Source organism: Hyperolius riggenbachi, chromosome 5, assembly GCF_040937935.1.
Source record: "Hyperolius riggenbachi isolate aHypRig1 chromosome 5, aHypRig1.pri, whole genome shotgun sequence".
NCBI lineage: Eukaryota > Metazoa > Chordata > Amphibia > Anura > Hyperoliidae > Hyperolius > Hyperolius riggenbachi.
Window position 1 is genome coordinate 40,068,028 of NC_090650.1, and position 20,149 is coordinate 40,088,176.

The 20,149-nt window shown below is 46.6% G+C and overlaps 1 protein-coding gene across 1 annotated transcript in view; it reads right to left on the reverse strand.

Moving 5' to 3' along the window:
* Positions 1 to 528: 528 nt before the first annotated feature.
* SLC25A40 (solute carrier family 25 member 40) overlaps positions 529 to 20,149 on the reverse strand; it is a 46,744-nt gene continuing 27,123 nt past the window's right edge. Inside the window, exons 6-11 of the mRNA XM_068235525.1 lie at positions 17,991 to 18,112; positions 14,379 to 14,552; positions 10,724 to 10,833; positions 9,581 to 9,662; positions 7,933 to 8,013; positions 529 to 5,462 (exon numbers count right to left, since the gene is read on the reverse strand). Coding sequence (XP_068091626.1) covers positions 5,344 to 5,462; positions 7,933 to 8,013; positions 9,581 to 9,662; positions 10,724 to 10,833; positions 14,379 to 14,552; positions 17,991 to 18,112 — 688 coding nt within the window. The 3' untranslated portion in view covers positions 529 to 5,343. The remainder of the gene's footprint in view (positions 5,463 to 7,932; positions 8,014 to 9,580; positions 9,663 to 10,723; positions 10,834 to 14,378; positions 14,553 to 17,990; positions 18,113 to 20,149) is intronic.

Consider the following 20,149-nt stretch of genomic DNA (forward strand, 5'->3'; position numbering starts at 1 on the left):
AAATGCACAAAGTGCTTAAAGAGAACCCGAGGTGGGTTTGAAGAATATTATCTGCATACACAGGCTGGATCTGCCTATACTGCCCAGCCTCTGTTGCTATCCCAAACCCCCCTAAGGTCCCCCTGCACTCTGCAATCCCTCATAAATCACAGCCATGCTGCTGACAAACAGCTTGTCAGAGCTGGCTGTGTTTATCTCTATAGTGTCAGTCTGCTGCTCTCCCCGCCTCCTGCAGAACTCCAGTACCCGCCTGCATCCCTTCCCTCCATGCTGATTGGAGGGAAGGGACGGGGGCAGGGACCAGAGGTATGCAGGAGGCGGGGGAGCAGCTGAGACTGACACTACAGATGTAAACACAGCCTCACAGCACGGCTGTGATTTATGAGGGATTGCAGAGTGCAGGGGGACCTTAGTGGGGTTTGGGATAGCAACAGAGGCTGGGCTGTATAGGCAGATCCAGCCTCTGTATGCAGATAACATTCTTTAAACACACCTCGGGTTCTCTTTAAAAAAAAAAAAAAAAACCACATTAAAGTGTGCACTAGCCCATTGATTAACATTGACTCTCAGTTTTCCAATGCAGAAAACGCACAGAGAAACAGACAAGTGTAACTCCTGCCTGTTTGGGTTTGTTTATAATAAAGATCGTGCCTAAACATGGGCAGATTTGTAGAAACACACCTTCAGGAGTGGTTTAGTTCTAGCAAAGGTACAGCCTTCCCACTGAATGGGTCCCGGCAATCACCAAAAGGTCTGTTTAACCTCCCTAGCGGTATGATTACTTCCGGATTTTAGGGTCTTAAAGCGGTGCAATTGTTTAAAATGCTTTTAGTCCCAAAAAGCAGGAGGAAATCATACCGCTAGATAGATCTGCAGCAGCCCTGCATATAACTTACCTCTCTGGGATCCAGCGCTGCAATTCTCCCTCCGTTCACCAGGTGGTGCGCTACCCCTATATTGAGATCACCGTCTGTCATCATATGACAAACAACGATCTCACCAGAGGGATCAAGAGCCTCCGAGGACCAGAAAAAGAATCCCAAGGGAGGAGAGATGGAAACGCCCACTGCGCCAATGCTCTGCATATACCTCCCGGCAGCTACTCGGGGTTACCGCTATGGACTGCAGATTTCCGGCCCGAGTCCGACTAAGGGTTACTGCTAAGAAGGTTTAGGTGTACCTGAAATGAACCGAATGCAAAAAATTTGACATTTACCTCTGAATCCTGGATCCTCCAGAGGCTTCCCACGTCCTCCTGGAGACCACGGTTGCAGCCACCATGGCTGTGGAGTCGGTTCAAAAATCATCAGACACCTCAGTTTATGAAACCACTGGCTCAGACTTCAGGTACCCAAAATTGCCCCGACTCCCTAGTCTAATTTTTACAAAGGCTATGGATTTGGTACAAAAATCATCCAACTCCGACTCCTCAGTTTATTGAAACCACCTAATCAGACTCCAGGTACCCAAAATTGCTATGACTCCTCGACTCCACAGCCCTGGTTGCCACACATGGACCACAGGAACATATGAAACAAGAGCTTCTTAGATAGGTCATCATGACCGCGCTCCTCGGGGTGAACAAGAGCGGTCATACTGCACCTGCGCAGTAAGCCACAGCCGCTCATCCAAGAGCGTCTCCATGCCGCAGCGCAGGTATGCTTCCATGAGTGCACCCCGGCCACGCCCCCATGCAGAGTGGGGGGCATGGAGGCGTACTTCAAGAGGGTCCCTTGAGGAGGACACAGGAAGTCTCGGCAGGATCCAGAGGCTCCCCTCTTCATAGGCAAGTATCTCATTTTTTGCATTAGGTTCAATACATCAGGATCTGACTTCTGGTTCTCCATGTGATATACTTCAGGCCTCTGCATTTTTTCAAAGGTCGGTGTTACTACATGAGGTGGGAGGATGGAAGTGGATTTAAAGGAGTATTTTAAAGCAAGCAACCCTGAAGCGAAAGGATATGGAGGCTGCCATATTTATTTCCTTTTAAGCAATACCAGTTGCCTGGCTGTCCTGCTGACTCTCTCCCTCTAATACTATTTGCCATAGACCCTGAGAACAAACATACAGCAGATCAGGTGTTTCTGACATTAATGTCAGATCTGACAAGATTAGTTGCATGCTTGTTTCTGGGGTTATTCAGCCACTACTGCAGCCAAATAGATCAGCAGGGCTGCCAGGCAACTGGTATTGTTTACATGGAAATAAATATGGCAGCCCCCATATTCTTCTCACTTCAGTTGTCCTTTAAACTATCCATAGATGCAGACAGAACCAGGGCCTGCTGCAGACCCCTTAGACAGGTAATGCAGGCAAGTATGTATGGCGATGCATTATTATATTTAAACATACTTTATCTATACAGTACATACAGTATAGACACCCAGATTTACACTTTATAACCTAAAAAAGCAGGGTTACATGACACACAAACAAAAAACAAAAAAACAATAATTTTATAAGGAAAGTACATAAGAACCAAAAACGATCATCCGAATGTTTTACAAGTTTAAAACTTGACCGGTTTCGGCAGGAAGTAAGCCTGACTGATCAAATTTTAAAGTTCCACATCATTTGCATGCAAGTCAAAATGATTTGCCTTTCATCAACCAAATTATTACACAATTTTCTTGAACAATCTTTTAGAGCAAGTACAAAAGAACCAGAAACGATCATGTGAATGTTTTACAAGCTTAAAACTCGACTAGTTTCGGCAGGAAGTAAGCCTGACTGGTCAATTATTAAGCTCCATCTTATTCGCATGCAAGTCAAAATGGCTGGCATTTCATCGACCATCTCTGATGTCTAGGGGACAATCACCCATATGACTTCACACTACAGATGGCAGACCCATCAACAGTGGCAGGGACACGACACTACCACTAGCGGCGTATAAAATAAAAGGCACGTTGGCGGTTCTCTGCTTGACGTCATGTTGATAAGCTAAGACATAAGTGCGCTATAACGCCTATTCAATAAAGCAGTACAAAACAAAAACAAAGATAAAACATAAAACAGGCAGTTTTCCGCATGTGTTTTTTCAGGTTTCAATTCACCTTCATATGCAATTTTTCTTACACTTTTTTGGCAAAGGTAATTAAAGTCCATGGGAACTTGCATGCACTGTGCAAATTTGTGCTGCAAGAATTACAGATTTTTTAGTGCGTGCAAAATCCCAAACACGATTTTGCAAATTTTAGCAGCGGTACGATCCTCCGTTGACTCATTAGGTGTGGGATGAACGCATTCGCACACATTCGCAAAATGCATGCAAATTTTAAGAAGAGCGGACCCTGCCTGACAATAGCACCAACAGCAGAGATCAGCTTGTTTTAGTGGAGAACGATTTCTGGTTGGATGCCGTGGCTTAGTGCAGCGTTTCCCAATCCTGTCCTCAATTACAATTACTACAAAAGTAGTATTACATTTATTTTACAAATAAATAGTTTTTAACAGTATTACGCTATGGAGGCTTTTTCTTGCTGAGGTACTCATCAAATCAAGATAACCTCCTTGGGTGACGTGTGGAGAGTATACTGCTGGAGTGGTGGGGGACGACCCGGGAACGGTCCCAAGGCTCATATAGACCATTGGTTGGTCTAGGACAGGGGTGAGTGGCACACAAAGGGTGCAGTGGAGGTGACCTGTCTGAAACTGATAGAAGTACTCTGGCTGCTGCTCCTGAGAAAATTTATGTGAAGAAATTGCTTTCTATATTTCATATGCTGATGTTAGGTTAACATGTTTTTTATGCGAAATAGGTTTTAGGTACCATGAACTTGGACTCTAAACTGAATAGGATAGCCCAAGCATTTGTATGTTCTATAGTCCAGTTTGCACAGGAATATACTGGAAGTCCAATGTATGTGGTGGACCCTATAACTACTAATTCTTGTCTTTTGTACTTGACCCTTTGCATTTCAATATTATCCCTGATCTGATGGTTCTAGTATTTTTATGGTAATGTATCTCAAAGGGTGAATTAATCAATTGTTTGCAGGAGGGTGAGTTAAGTGAACACCGTGAGCGCTACCTCTTGTGGCACATCTGTCCTCAATTACCAGTGCATGTTTTGCAGGAAACCACTATCAATAACAGGTGAGGTAATTAGTGTTGCTGCAGAGCTGATTAAGGCCTCGTTCACATCTGCTGCGCTGAAAAACGTGTTAAAGCGCATGGTAAAAAACGCATGTGCTTGTGCGCGCTTTAGTCCGCGTTTCTGTGCGTTGCGCTGCGCTTCTTTAAAGCACGTTTTGCTTACTGTAGCAGCAGCAGTTGTCAATAAAACTTTGTTTTTGTATGTAAATGTATTTTTTTCTCCAATTAGGGGTAAAAAACGCATGCGCTTCTATGCGCTTGTACGCGCTAAAAAAGCGGACCCATTCACTTGCATTGCTGTGCGCTTTACAGCTCAACGCACAGAAATGCCTGCAACACTACGTTTCTGTAACGCTGCTCAGCGCAGCGCATAGATGTGAACCAGCTACATTTAGTTACATGGGAAAATCAATACCTTGCTGAACGCACAGGGCAGTGCACTGTGGAAAGCGCACAGAAACAGCCCTGATGTGAACGAGGCCTAGGGCCTCGTTCACATCTGCTGCGCTGAAAAACGTGTTAAAGCGCATGGTAAAAAACGCATGTGCTTGTGCGCGCTTTAGTCCGCGTTTCTGTGCGTTGCGCTGCGCTTCTTTAAAGCACGTTTTGCTTACTGTAGCAGCAGCAGTTGTCAATAAAACTTTGTTTTTGTATGTAAATGTATTTTTTTCTCCAATTAGGGGTAAAAAACGCATGCGCTTCTATGCGCTTGTACGCGCTTCTATGCGCTAAAAAAGCGGACCCATTCACTTGCATTGCTGTGCGCTTTACAGCTCAACGCACAGAAATGCCTGCAACACTACGTTTCTGTAACGCTGCTCAGCGCAGCGCATAGATGTGAACCAGCTACATTTAGTTACATGGGAAAATCAATACCTTGCTGAACGCACAGGGCAGTGCGCTGTGGAAAGCGCACAGAAACGGCCCTGATGTGAACGAGGCCTAACTACCTGTGTGGATTTCCACAAAACATCCACTGTTGGTGGGCCTTGAGGACAGGGTTGGGGAACACACTGGCTTAGTGTACTGTGCATATCAGCCGATTTCTGATTGGATGCCGTGGCTTAGGGTACTGTGTCATCAGCCGATTCCTGATTGGATGCCATGACCTAGTGTACAGTGCGCACCAGCTTTGTTCTAGCGGTAGCGTACCAGAAGCCTGGCACTCACAGGACGCCTGACCCAGACGCTGCCAGAGCAGTACATGACAAGAGAACCTGTCACGCTTCAATATGGAATTCATCACAAAACCTTCAGCTGACGTTCACTGTTTAACTTGCGGAAGAAGGCCTTCCCAAATTCGTAAGAGCTGATCATTATGGCGCAAGCTGGAGCGATTTTGATTAGGCGAGGGATCAAACCTGTAATAAAAAAATAAAATCAGCATGTAAAATAAACCATTTCAGGTTCTTCAGACTTCAGCTGTCGCTATTGATACAGCAATAACTTGTTTATTACTTATGCCATCTAAAATATATAAGGCTGAATCATGAAGCTGCACTACTACTGAGAGCACCGCAAGCTTAATACAGGGAGGGGATGGGATAAATGGCAACGCATTCACTTTCCAAACACAATCATGAAGGTCGGGTTTATGTGTTGTGAAAGAAAAACAAACTATCCATACACTGCAAGGAAAGGCACAGGGTGCTTCTGTACGTCCGTTAAGCCACTGACGCCCTCTCCAGGAAGAATGTGGTAAAGCAGCAGATTGAGCTTCACCAAAGCCTTAACCACCCTGGCGTTCTATTAAGATCGCCAGGGCGGCTGCGGGAGGGTTTTTTTTTAATTAAAAAAAAACTATTCCATGCAGCCAACTGAAAGTTGGCTGCATGCAAGCCCACTAGAGGGCGCTCCGGAAGCGTAACTCCGATCGCCTCCGGCGATCAGAATTAAAGAGGAAGGCCGCAATGAGCTTACCATAGCGACGAGCGGAGTGACGTCATGGACGTCAACCGACGTCCTGACGTCAGCCGCCTCCGATCCAGCCCTTAGCGCTGGCCGGAACTGTTTGTTCCGGCTACGCTGGGCTCGGGCAGCTGGGGGGGACCTTCTTTCGCCGCTGCACGTGGCGGATCGCCGCAGAGCGGCGGCGATCAGGTAGCACACGCGGCTGGCAAAGTGCCGGCTGCGTGTGCTGTTTTTTATTTGGTCTAAATCGGCCCAGCAGGGCCTGAGCGGCACCCTCTGGCGGTAATGGACGAGCAGAGCTCGTCCATACCGCTACGGTGGTTAACCTGCCTGGCGTTCTATTAAGATCGCCAGGGAGGCTGCGGGAGGGTTTTTTTTTTAATAAAATGAAAGCCCACTAGAGGGCGCTCCGGAGGCGTTCTTCCGATCGCCTCCGGCGCCCAGAATAAACAAGGAAGGCCGCAATGAGCGGCCTACCTTGTTTTGCTTCCCTCGTCGCCATAGCGACGAGCGGAGTGACGTCATGGACGTCAGCCGACGTCCTGACGTCAGCCGCCTCCGATCCAGCCCTTAGCGCTGGCCGGAACTTTTTGTTCCGGCTACGCTGGGCTCAGGCGGCTGGGGGGACCCTCTTTCGCCGCTGCTCGCGGCGGATCGCCGCAGAGCAGCGGCGATCAGGCAGCACACGCGGCTGGCAAAGTGCCGGCTGCGTGTGCTGCTTTTTACTTGAGCCAAATCGGCCCAGCAGGGCCTGAGCGGCAGGCTCCGGCGGTACTGGACGAGCTGAGCTCGTCCAGACCGCCCAGCAGGTTAAAGAGAACCCGAGGTGGGATTTAATTATGCTAGTGGGGCACAGAGGCTGGTTGTGCACACTAACACCAGCCTCTGTTGCCCCATGGTGTGCCTCCAAGACCCCCCTGCGCGCCGCTATACCCCCCGCAGTGCTGGCGACACGCAGCGTGTCGGGGGTTGGTATTTAACTCACAAATGCGGCCGTCTGATCGGATGTGCTCTATTCATGTCACGTCGCGTTCCAGGCCACTGTCACGCTTCTTCCTTCCTATTTGATGGAGGAAGTGTGGGAGTGACTGGAACGAGACTTGGAACGCAATATGTGACGCGAATGGAGCGCGTCGGATCAGATGGCCGCATGGGTAAGTTAAACGTAGCTACTCAGAAGAGCTAACCTGATAAGAAGCATCTGTGTATTTAGTGGGAGAGATTTATCAACGCATTACCGACAGTTTTTTCTTCTTAATCTTTTCTAAACCAGCAGGGAGAACCGATCTGCGTGATAATAAGAACCTTCTTAAAGCCTAGGTAATAGGGGCAAATTAATTTAGCGTGGATTTCTAGAGCTGCAATACAGTTAAGAAAAGTGCAAATCCATCCCTAAACTGGTGCAGATTAAGAAGTGCTTTATAGCAGTTCTACAGATGTAGAACTGCAGGCTAGACATGATTGCAGAGTGCAGGCTGTACATGATTTGTGATGTGCTCCTCCCCCCTGCTGAATTCCTCCTCAGAGCCTCCTGCTATCAATACAGCAGGTGTGTTGTTACCGCAGCAACAGCAATTCCCCTCACACACTGCACTGTCTGAGAGATTCCTCCTAGCGCCTCCTATTTTACAACAGTTTTAGATGGAATCTGCACTATTTAGTGATTTCTTAGGTTGTCTGAGACAGTTCTGCATGGATTTCTAAAAATATACTAATATTTTGTCTCAGACACTCTTGATAAATGTCCCCCAGTGAGTGGTCTTACTTGAAAACATCATATTTACAGGCTGGTCTGCAGTGGGCCATGAGATACTCTGTATCCTTTTAGCTTATCCAGAAGTACAGCACTTGGACAATATGCAGGCGATGATGAAACAGACTACAGCGTGGGAAACATTGCTCTAATACAAATGCCCTCACCTGCAAACAGTCCCCTGAAGCCATTCTCCGACATGATCATATACATGATCTTCCAAGTGGATGAGGTTCTTTTCTGAGAAGCTAAAGAATAGGAGCAGAGAAGATTCAGATGCAGAGAATACTCCTGTATGCAAAGCAACACAGAAGGACGTGTATGTCTATTTAAGGATAAGTTTAAAGTGTTAAAGGACCACTATGGGCCCATTTCCACTTATGCGGTGCGTATCGCCGCGGTAAAAATTCGCATGCGGTTGTATGCGAATTTTCGTGCGAATTCGCATGAAAATTCGCATGGATGACGCTGTATGCAAATTTAAGGATGGCAGTGCCGGTGTGCTTTTCCATTGATTTCCATGCCAATTCGCATACCAAAGCCGCAGGCGATTTCCCTATTAAATACATTAGCGGCGATTTGCATGCATTTCACACGCAGGCGAATTCTGAGGGCTCTGCCGTGCAGAAAAATCCTGCACAGAAAACGCTCAGGAAAACTGACAAGTGGAAACAGGCCCATCCACTTGTATTGGCTGTGCGAATCTGCATGCAGGAAACGCAGATTCGCGATAGTGGAAACGGGCCCTATATTGAAAGTTTGTGAGATTTAAAGCAGACCTGAACTCAGAACTTCCGCTCTGTTTTAGATAAGTAACAGCATAATAATATTTAAAGAAAAACATTTCTTTGCTGCAGCTTACATAACTCCTGCAATAAATCTGCAGTGTGTCTACTTCCTTCTTTCACAGAAGAAGACAAAGGGCTAACATTCTGTAAATACACATTAGCTGTGTCTGCTGAGGACACTGTGGTGCCACGGCCGAGAGCTCAAATTACACTTGTGTTTTTAGAAAGAAGAGCTCGTCTAATCCCCTCTCATCGGCAAGTAATCACAAGGTGGATTTATTTTCCTTGTGTCCTGTGCAAGAGTTCAGGTCCACTTTAAAGCACATGTAAAAATATACATAGAAGATGTACATTTATCCCGGACTATGCACTATAAATGACTTTATTCCTAGGTTTCTGTCGCTTACTGTATGTAGTAAAAAAATTGTCCCGATCTGAAAGATTTTGGACTAGCCCATCTCCTCATGGGAGATTTTTGGCATGTGCTTTATGCTTTATGAAAGCAATCCCTCTAAGGGCTTGTTACCAGTAGGGCGATTCAGAGCGATTTCCTGCGTACAGATTTGGATGGGAAATCTCAGCCTATTGAAAGTAAAAGGCTGCTTCCAAATTTGTGCGTGGGATTTTATCCTGGATCAAATGCACATTTTATATGTATGAATTTCGTCGGCCTACGCCATCTCCTGGTTCTTCTGCAATTGGCCCCCGGAAAGTCCTCTGGAAAAGGAGCAAACTGCGCATGCGCGGTCCGTTGTGCTCCTGTGTCTGGGAACGTTCTGCGCCTGCACAGTAATACTGCGCAGGCTGGTCCTGGCCATGGGAGTGCGACAGGGGAGTGAGCGCGGCCAGCCTGCGCCAACTGGCCCCCACTGGACAACTTGTCAGGGCCGATTGGGGAAGACCCAGGAGTCGGCAGTGGACAGCGAAGGAGCAATCTGCCTGGAGGAAGCCCCGGGTATGGATAATTTTTTCCTCCTGCCCCATCTCATGTACGCTTTGAAGATGTCCTACGTAACTGCAGACTTACATTGTAACACCTCCAGCTCTCCCAGTTCCACCTGTCTCCGGGTTTTCACAACATCGAATGGTAAAGTTACTACAGCAGCGATCTGAAAGAGGCAGAACATGCAAGTTTCATATAAAAGGCAGCCAACAATGACAGGTATAGCAAGTCCAACTAGGCTTTCTGGAATAGCTCTAGACAAAGGTTTCCCACTATTGTCTTGCAGATTTTGTTTTTCCTACTTTGGTAAAGCGCATACGCACGCACGCACACACACACACACAGTGGCGTAGTGGTTAGCGCTCTCGCCTTGCAGCGCTGGGTCCCCAGTTCAAATCCTAGCCAGGTCAACATCTGCAAAGAGTTTGTATGTTCTCCCCGTGTCTGTGTGGGTTTCCTATGGGCACTCTGGTTTCCTCCCACATTCCAAAAACATACAGATAAGTCAATTGGCTTCCCCCTAAAATTGGCCCTAGACTACAATACATACATTACACAATATAGACATAGGACATTGGTAGGGACTAGATTGTGAGCTCCTCCGAGGGACCGTTAGTGACAAGACTATATATACTCTGTACAGCGCTGCATAATATGTCGGTGCTATATAAATGCTAAATAATAAATATATTTTTTTATTATCATTTATTATTTATTGTTACTATATTATTTTACATATGAATAACTACTAAACCCAAACTGGATGTACATACATGTACATACATGCACATACAGTACAACGGCTATCCCTGCTCCTGCACAAGTCCCGGCGGCGTTATTTACTATTCACCCTCCAGGTCTCCATGGGTAGAGGGGAAAGATGCAAATAGCTGGCAGCAGAATTACAGTGGTCTTGTAGTAATTTGTGCTCAGTCTTTTCACGGCGGCCAAATTACTCCCTGAGCGCCCCCTATAGCCGAAATTCCTGTTACTGCCTATGGTGGTGCCGGCTGCAACCAAATCTCCTGCGCTTTTTACAGTGCTCGGCTTCAGGTGGAAATGACCTTCAATTTCCAAAACAAAACTCAGTACAGTGAACAGTTGCTTCTGTTCAGTAATGGCAGAATATGAATGGAGGACACTTACCAGAGCCTGAAACTAATGACAGATCTCTGGGGGGGTTCAGCTCTGAAATAATTCGGAAGAAATAAAAGACGTTCAACTTACTGATCCGGACACAGCTCCGGCTGCAAAACTGATCTTTAATGTTGTCTCCGTCTGGTTGTATCTCTGACACAGCCACTTCCTGACAAGCTCATAGTTATACCAGTACAGTGCTGGGGACACAATACAGAGGAATAGGGTCAGTATAGTGTATCAGTGACAGCAGTACAGTGCTGGGGACACAATACAGAGGGATAGTGTCAGTATAGTGCATCAGTGATAGCAATACAGTGCTGGGGACACAATACAGAGGGATAGTGTCAGTATAGTGCATCAGTGATAGCAGTACAGTGCTGGGGACACAATACAGAGGGATGGGGTGAGTATAGTGTATCAGTGATAGCAGTACAGTGCTGGGGACACAATACAGATGGATAGGGTCAGTATAGTGCATCAGTGATAGCAATACAGTGCTGGGGACACAATACAGAGGGATAGTGTCAGTATAGTGCATCAGTGATAGCAGTGCAGTGCTGGGGACACAATACAGAGGGATAGTGTCAGTATAGTGCATCAGTGATAGCAGTGCAGTGCTGGGGACACAATACAGAGGGATGGGGTGAGTATAGTGTATCAGTGATAGCAGTACAGTGCTGGGGACACAATACAGAGGGATGGGGTGAGTATAGTGTATCAGTGATAGCAGTACAGTGCTGGGGACACAATACAGAGGGATGGGGTGAGTATAGTGTATCAGTGATAGCAGTACAGTACTGGGGACACAATACAGAGGGATGGGGTGAGTATAGTGTATCAGTGATAGCAGTACAGTGCTGGGGACACAATACAGAGGGATAGGGTCAGTATAGTGCATCAGTGATAGCAGTACAGTGCTGGGGACACAATACAGAGGGATAGTGTCAGTATAGTGCATCAGTGATAGCAGTGCAGTGCTGGGGACACAATACAGAGAGATAGTGTCAGTATAGTGCATCAGTGATAGCAGTACAGTGCTGGGGACACAATACAGAGGGATAGTGTCAGTATAGTGCATCAGTGATAGCAGTACAGTGCTGGGGACACAATACAGAGGGATGGGGTGAGTATAGTGTATCAGTGATAGCAGTACAGTGCTGGGGACACAATACAGAGGGATAGTGTCAGTATAGTGCATCAGTGATAGCAGTACAGTGCTGGGGACACAATACAGAGGGATAGGGTGAGTATAGTGTATCAGTGATAGCAGTACAGTGCTGGGGACACAATACAGAGGGAAAGTGTCAATATAGCGTATCAGTGATAGCAGTACAGTGCTGGGGACACAACACAGAGGGATAGGGTCAGTATAGCGTATCAGTGATAGGAGTACAGTGCTGAGGACACAATACAGAGGGATAGGGTGAGTATAGTGTATCAGTGATAGCAGTGCAGTGCTGGGGACACATTACAGAGGATAGGGTCAGTATAGTGTATCAGTGATAGCAGTACAGTGTTGGGGGCACAATACAGAGGATAGGGTCAGTATAGTGTATCAGTGATAGCAGTGCAGTGCTGGGGACACAATACAGAGGGATAGGGTCAGTATAGTGTATCAGTGATAGCAGTGCAGTGCTGGGGACACAATACAGAGGATAGGGTCAGTATGGTGTATCAGTGCAGTGCTGGGGACACAATACAGAGGGATAGGGTCAGTATAGTGTATCAGTGATAGCAGTACAGTGCTGGGGACACAATACAGAGGGATAGGGTGAGTATAGTGTTTCAGTGATAGCAGTACAGTGCTGGGGACACACTACAGAGGGATAGGGTCAGTATAGTGCATCAGTGATAGCAGTACAGTGCTGGGGGCACAATACAGAGGGATAGGGTCAGTATAGTATATCAGTGATAGCAGTACAGTGCTGGGGACACAATACAGAGGGATAGGGTCAGTATAGTGTATCAGTGATAGCAGTATAGTGCTGGGGACACAATAAAGAGGGATAGGGTGAGTATAGTGCATCAGTGATAGCAGTACAGTGCTGGGGACACAATACAGAGGGATAGGGTCAGTATAGTGTATCAGTGATAGCAGTACAGTGCTGGGGACACAATACAGAGGGATAGGGTCAGTATAGCGTATCAGTGATAGCAGTACAGTGCTGGGGACACAATATAGAGGGATAGGGTGAGTATAGTGTATCAGTGATAGCAGTACAGTGCTGGGGACACAATACAGAGGGATAGGGTCAGTATAGTGCATCAGTGATAGCAGTACAGTGCTGGGGACACAATACAGAGGGATAGGGTCAGTATAGTGCATCAGTGATAGCAGTACAGTGCTGGGGACACAATACAGAGGGATAGGGTCAGTATAGTGCATCAGTGATAGCAGTACAGTGCTGGGGACACAATACAGAGGGATAGGGTGAGTATAGTGTACCAGTGATAGCAGTACAGTGCTGGGGACACAATACAGAGGGATAGGGTCAGTATAGTGTATCAGTGATAGCAGTACAGTGCTGGGGACACAATACAGAGGGATGGGGGGATGGGGTCAGTATAGTGTATCAGTGTTAGCAGTACAGTGCTGGGGACACAATACAGAGGGATAGGGTAGGTATGGTGTATCAGTGACAGCAGTACAGTGCTGGAGACACAATACAGAGGGATAGGGTCAGTATGGTGTATCAGTGACAGCAGTACAGTGCTGGAGACACAATATAGAGGGATAGGGTCAGTATAGTGCATCAGTGATAGCAGTACAGTGCTGGAGACACAATACAGAGGGATAGGGTCAGTATAGTGCATCAGTGATAGCAGTACAGTGCTGGAGACACAATACAGAGGGATAGGGTCAGTATAGTGTATCAGTGATAGCAGTACAGTGCTGGGGACACAATACAGATGGATAGGGTCAGTATAGTGTACCAGTGATGGCAGTACAGTGCTGGGGACACAATACAGATGGATAGGGTCAGTATAGTGTATCAGTGATAGGAGTACAGTACTGGAGACACAATACAGAGGGATAGGGTGAGTATAGTGTATCAGTGATAGCAGTGTAGTGCTGGGGACACAATACAGAGGGATAGGGTCAGTATAGTGTATCAGTGATAGCAGTGTAGTGCTGGGGACACAATACAGATGGATAGGGTCAGTATAGTGTATCAGTGATAGCAGTGTAGTGCTGGGGACACAATACAGATGGATAGGGTCAGTATAGTGTATCAGTGATAGCAGTACAGTGCTGGAGACACAATACAGAGGGATAGGGTCAGTATAGTGTATCAGTGATAGCAGTGCAGTGCTGGGGACACAATACAGAGGGATAGGGTCAGTATAGTGTATCAGTGATAGCAGTACAGTGTTGGGGGCACAATACAGAGGGATAGGGTGAGTATAGTGTATCAGTGATAGCAGTACAGTGCTGGAGACACAATACAGAGGATAGGGTCAGTATAGTGTATCAGTGATAGCAGTGCAGTGCTGGGGACACAATACAGAGGGTTAGGGTGAGTATAGTGTATCAGTGATAGCAGTACAGTGCTGGGGACACAATACAGAGGGATAGGGTCAGTATAGTGTATCAGTGATAGCAGTACAGTGCTGGGGACACAATACAGAGGGATAGGGTCAGTATATTGTGTGTTTCAGCAGTAAACACACTGCTTGTGGCACAGCAATCCCTATTAATGTGGGAATGTTAAACTGATCTGTTCATTAGTGAAGAACGCACCAGAGAAAGGGACGTCTCTCAGTATTGTGGGGCCCCACCCCTTCCACAGGGACAGCCAGCCCTCATTGGCCACAGAGCTCCGGATGCAGAGCGTCAGCTCCCTGTATGACAGAGGGCGGGACTGCATCTTGGTCCTGATCAGCTCCAGAGGACTTATAAGTGTTGCTGAGCCCACTGCAAAGGAACGGAAGAAAAAAAAAATTAACAAAAGCACTAAAACACCACAATAACATCAGAAGTCATTCAAAGCAGAAACAAAAACAATTAACATAGTTTTTAAATTAGGCTGCACGCTGAATACACAGATGCCCACTACACCATCAGTGCAGCTACAGCACTTGAATCAGTTATTATAAACACTTCAATTTTCACTATAAATAGTATGAATAATGCAATAATTAGGTTAAAGCCAATGCAAGCCGAGGCTCCGGTTCAGAAACATATACTTAAAGTTAACCAGAGACGAAGCACCCTCATGTATTTTACCATATATATCAGTGGGAACATTAGAGAAAACACCTACCTTGCTCTCTGTTTCATTCGTCGCTGCTCAGCCTGTTCTAATCAGTCCTGATAAAATCCCCGACTGAGCAATCAGCCTGGCTTTGCTCAGGAATCATTAGCTATACTGGGGCACAGTACTAGCAATACTGGGACACAATACTAGCTATACTGTGACACAATACTAGCTATACCGAGCACTATACTAGCTATACTGGGGCACTATACTAGCTATACTGGGGCACAATACTAGTTATACTGGGGCACAATACTAGCTATACTGGGGCACAATACTAGCTATACTGGGGCACAATACTAGCTATACTGGGGCACAATACTAGCTATACTGGGGCACAATACTAGCTATACTGGGGCACTATACTAGCTATACCGAGCACTATACTAGCTATACTGGGGCACTATACTAGCTATACTGGGGCACTATACTAGCTATACTGGGGCACTATACTAGCTATACTGGGGCACTATACTAGCTATACTGGGGCACTATACTAGCTATACTGGGGCACAATACTAGCTATACTGGGGCACAATACTAGCTATACTGGGGCACAATACTAGCTATACTAGGGCACTATACTAGCTATACTGGGGCACTATACTAGCTATACTGGGGCACTATACTAGCCATACTGGGCACTATACTAGCCATACTGGGAAACAGTACTAGCTATACTGGGGCACAATACTAGCTATACTGGGGCACAGTACTAACTATACTGGAGCACAATACTAGCTATACTGGGGCACAATACTAGCCATACTGGGGCACTATACTAGCTATACTGGGGCACTATACTAGCTATACTGGGGCACTATACTAGCTATACTGGGGCACTATACTAGCTATACTGGGGCACAATACTAGGGCACCATACTAGCTATACTGGGGCACTATACTAGCTATACCGGGGCACTATACTAGCTATACCGAACACTATACTAGCTATACCGGGGCACTATACTAGCTATACCGAGCACTATACTAGCTATACGGGGCACTATACTAGCTATACTGGGGCACTATACTAGCTATACTGGGGCACTATACTAGCTATACCGAGCACTATACTAGCTATACTGGGGCACTATACTAGCTATACTGGGGCACTATACTAGCTATACTGGGGCACGATACTAGCTATACCGAGCACTATACTAGCTATACTGGGGCACTATACTAGCTATACTGGGGCACTATACTAGCTATACTGGGGCACTATACTAGCTATACTGGGGCACTATACTAGCTATACTGGGGCACTATACTAGCTATACTGAGGCACTATACTAGCTATACTGGGACTATACTAGCTATACTGGGGCACTATGCTAGCTATACTGGGGCACTATACTAGCTATACCGAGCACTATACTAGCTATACTGGGGCACTATACTAGCTATACTGGGGCACGATACTAACTATACTGGGGCACGATACTAGCTATACTGGGGCACAATACTAGCTATACTGTGACACAATACTAGCTATACTGGGGCACAATACTAGCTATACTGGGGCACAATACTAGCTATACTGGGGCACAATACTAGCTATACTAGGGCACTATACTAGCTATACTAGGGCACTATACTAGCTATACTAGGGCACTATACTAGCTATACTGGGGCACTATACTAGCTATACTGGGGCACTATACTAGCTATACTGGGGCACAATACTCGCTATACTGGGGCACAATACTAGCTATACTGGAGCACAATACTAGCTATACTGGGGCACAATACTAGCCATACTGGGGCACTATACTAGCCATACTGGGGCACTATACTAGCTATACTGGGGCACTATACTAGCTATACTGGGGCACTATACTAGCTATACTGGGGCACTATACTAGCTATACTAGGGCACTATACTAGCTATACTGGGGCACTATACTAGCTATACTGGGGCACTATACTAGCTATACTGGGGCACTATACTAGCTATACTGGGGCACAATACTAGCTACACTGGGGCACAATACTAGCTACACTGGGGCACAATACTAGCTATACTGGGGCACTATACTAGCTATACTGGGGCACTATACTAGCTATACCAGGGCACTATACTAGCTATACCGAGCACTATACTAGCTATACTGGGGCACTATACTAGCTATACCGAGCACTATACTAGCTATACTGGGGCACGATACTAGCTATACCGAGCACTATACTAGCTATACTGGGGCACTATACTAGCTATACTGGGGCACAATACTAGCTATACTGGGGCACAATACTAGCTATACTGGGGCACTATACTAGCTATACTGGGGCACTATACTAGCTATACAGGGGCACTATACTAGCTATACTGGGGCACTATACTAGCTATACCGAGCACTATACTAGCTATACTGGGGCACTATACTAGCTATACAGGGGCACTATACTAGCTATACTGGGGCACTATACTAGCTATACTGGGGCACTATACTAGCTATACTGGGGCACTATACTAGCTATACTGAGGCACTATACTAGCTATACTGGGACTATACTAGCTATACTGGGACTATACTAGCTATACTGGGACTATACTAGCTATACTGGGCACTATACTAGCTATACTGGGACTCCCCCATGAAGAGATGGACTAGTCCAAAACCTATCACTTCTGTCAGATTTCTACTACCTACTGTAAGTGACAGCAACATAGGAAAAAAGTAATTTATGGCTCATTTTACTCTGGAAAAAACAAAAAAAAACGTACTTCTTATTTGTATATGTTTGCACATATTTTAAATTTTACAATTTTTCGCCATAGTGCCCCTTTAACGCCCCCAGAGAGTTTAGCAGCAGCAGGGAGAGCAGCTATTCCGCTCGCCCTGTGCTCAACTCAGTGGCAGCCGTACAACATGTATGCGCTCCTCCTCTGCTATGTCCCACCTCACTCCTGGGGTAGTAGCTGCCCTAGGCAATCTAGCCTTTTAATATATCTGGCCCTGGACACATGGCTGAATTGTAGCTTATGTAAATGGTTCTATGCACTCTGTAAACCAGTGCATAAATGTCAATGCTGAATCACCAACATTATAACAATACAGTGGTGAAAATGCAGAAGCACAGCTCCTCACATCTTGCCGTGGCCCCAGCAATGAGACAGGCTGCCTCTGTGTTATCCATCCGATGGATCAGCAAGTCTCGCAGTTGGTCGTAACAGGTGAAGTAGATGGCAGTGGCTGGTATGGCCATTACTCTGCAATAAAGACAATATAAAACATCAGAATAAAATATTACCGTATAGCCTAAAAGGTAAACTAGCTTTAGTAAAAACACAACTCCGAGAAATAAATATATATTACTTTTAAATATTATGGGAAGACGTTAGGAAAACCTAAAGGACTTCAGAGGCAACACTTTTAAACTATTTTCACTCAACTCGGGCTTCCTCCAGCCCCTAGAAGCCATTTCAGTCCCTCGTCGCAGGCCGGTCGGCGGTCCTGCGCATGCGCTCGTGCATCCACGTCATCTGGTGTGTCGGCAATTTTTGCTGGTGGCCAGCGGGACACCAAGGAGGACCGGAGCTGCATCGAGGGAATTAAATGGCTTCTTGGGGCTGGAGGAAGCCCCAAGTGAGTAAAAATAGATTGAAAATGTTGCCTCAGAATTCCTTTAAAGGAAACCAAAGGTGAGAGGGATATAGAGGCTGACATGTTAGTTTCCTTTTAAATAATGCACCTTGCCCGGCTGTCCTGCTGATCCTCTGCCTCTAATACTCCAGCCTGATTGCTCCCTCGTCGTCCTCAGTCGCCACCTGGTTTGTCCGCAACTGGCCCCCCGTAAGTCGCCCATTTGGGGCCAGTAGGCGCAGGCACAGTTTGGCTGCGCGCTAACCCATCGCCAGGAGCGTTCTGTGCCTGGGCAGTAGTACTGCGCATGCGCAGAGCACTCCTAAGTGAGCGTGACAGGGACACACGTGGGGGGGCCGCGCATGTGCAGTATGGCTCGACCAGAGGACTTTCCAGGGGCAATTTGCAGAGGATCCAGGTGGCAAAGACGACGAGGGAGCGATCAGGCTGGAGCTGGCTGGAGGAAGCCCCAGGTATGTATACATTTTTATTTGGTCCTATCTCAGGTACACTTTATGCTATAAACTCGCGGCCCGCGGGCCATTTGCGGCCCTCAATACAATATTTTGCGGCCCTCGCCGGCAAAAGCTTCCTTATAGTTCGCTTCAGTGCTCCCAAGTAATCCGCTGCATCCCCGCCACTAAACGAGGGCTGCAGAGCCCCCAAATTGCCCGGGGGGGGGGGCAACCTGCCGGCATTTCCTGGAAGTGGCAGAGCTTTCAGCTTCAGCTCTGCCCCTCCTGACGTCAATCGCCGCATGGATCGCTGCCTCTCCCCGCCCCTCTCTGTGAAGGAAGAGTGAGAGGGGCGGGCAGAGGCGGCGATGCGCCGCGATTGTGAAATTCCTTATGCGGCCCAGCCTCATCCTGACTTTGCCTCCTGCGGCCCCCAGATAAATTGAGTTTGAGACCCCTGCTATAGACCCTAGCTAACCATATGCAGATCAGATGTCTAGGACAAATCTGCCAAGCTTGTTTTAAGTGTGCGATTATGAACCCTACTGACCAGAAAGATCAACAGGTCTGAACGGCAACAGCTATTGTTTAAAGGAAATAAATATGGCAGCTTCCATAGGTCTCACACCTCAGGTTCCTTTATCATTTAAAGCAGTCCGTGTCCTAACTGGGCACAGTATTTACTGTGCTTCCTGTCCATAGGTCCTCCACAGTTTCCACTGGAACCTGGGTTGTCCCATGAACACAATAACAGGCACAACAAGACCTCATCGGGGGCGTTCAGGGGGTCCCAGCGCTGGACCGGTGGAGTCGAGGGTGATGGGGAAGCCTCTGGGTTATCTGGAAGCTTCCCTCATCTGAGGTAAGTATCGCATTGACGCATCTTTTTACCTTCAGGTTCTCTTTAACTTCTAACAAACTTAAAAATGTCAACAGAGAGTTTACCTCAGTGCTGTATATTCTACTCCCACTCTCTGTGAACCCTGCAGACACCCAGTACTCAACAACAGTGAAACAGGAGTTGGAGTCAGGGCTTAAGGTGGCCAAACACGATACAATAAAATGATCAGATTTTACAGCAATTCAATAAATATGATCGAATTGAAAGTTTTGTTTTTGCTTTTTTCTCATTTGACTGAAAAATCAGATTGGATTTCCCATTTTTATCGATCCGGAATGCTGGAAATTTTTCTTCAATTTTTCTAAAGA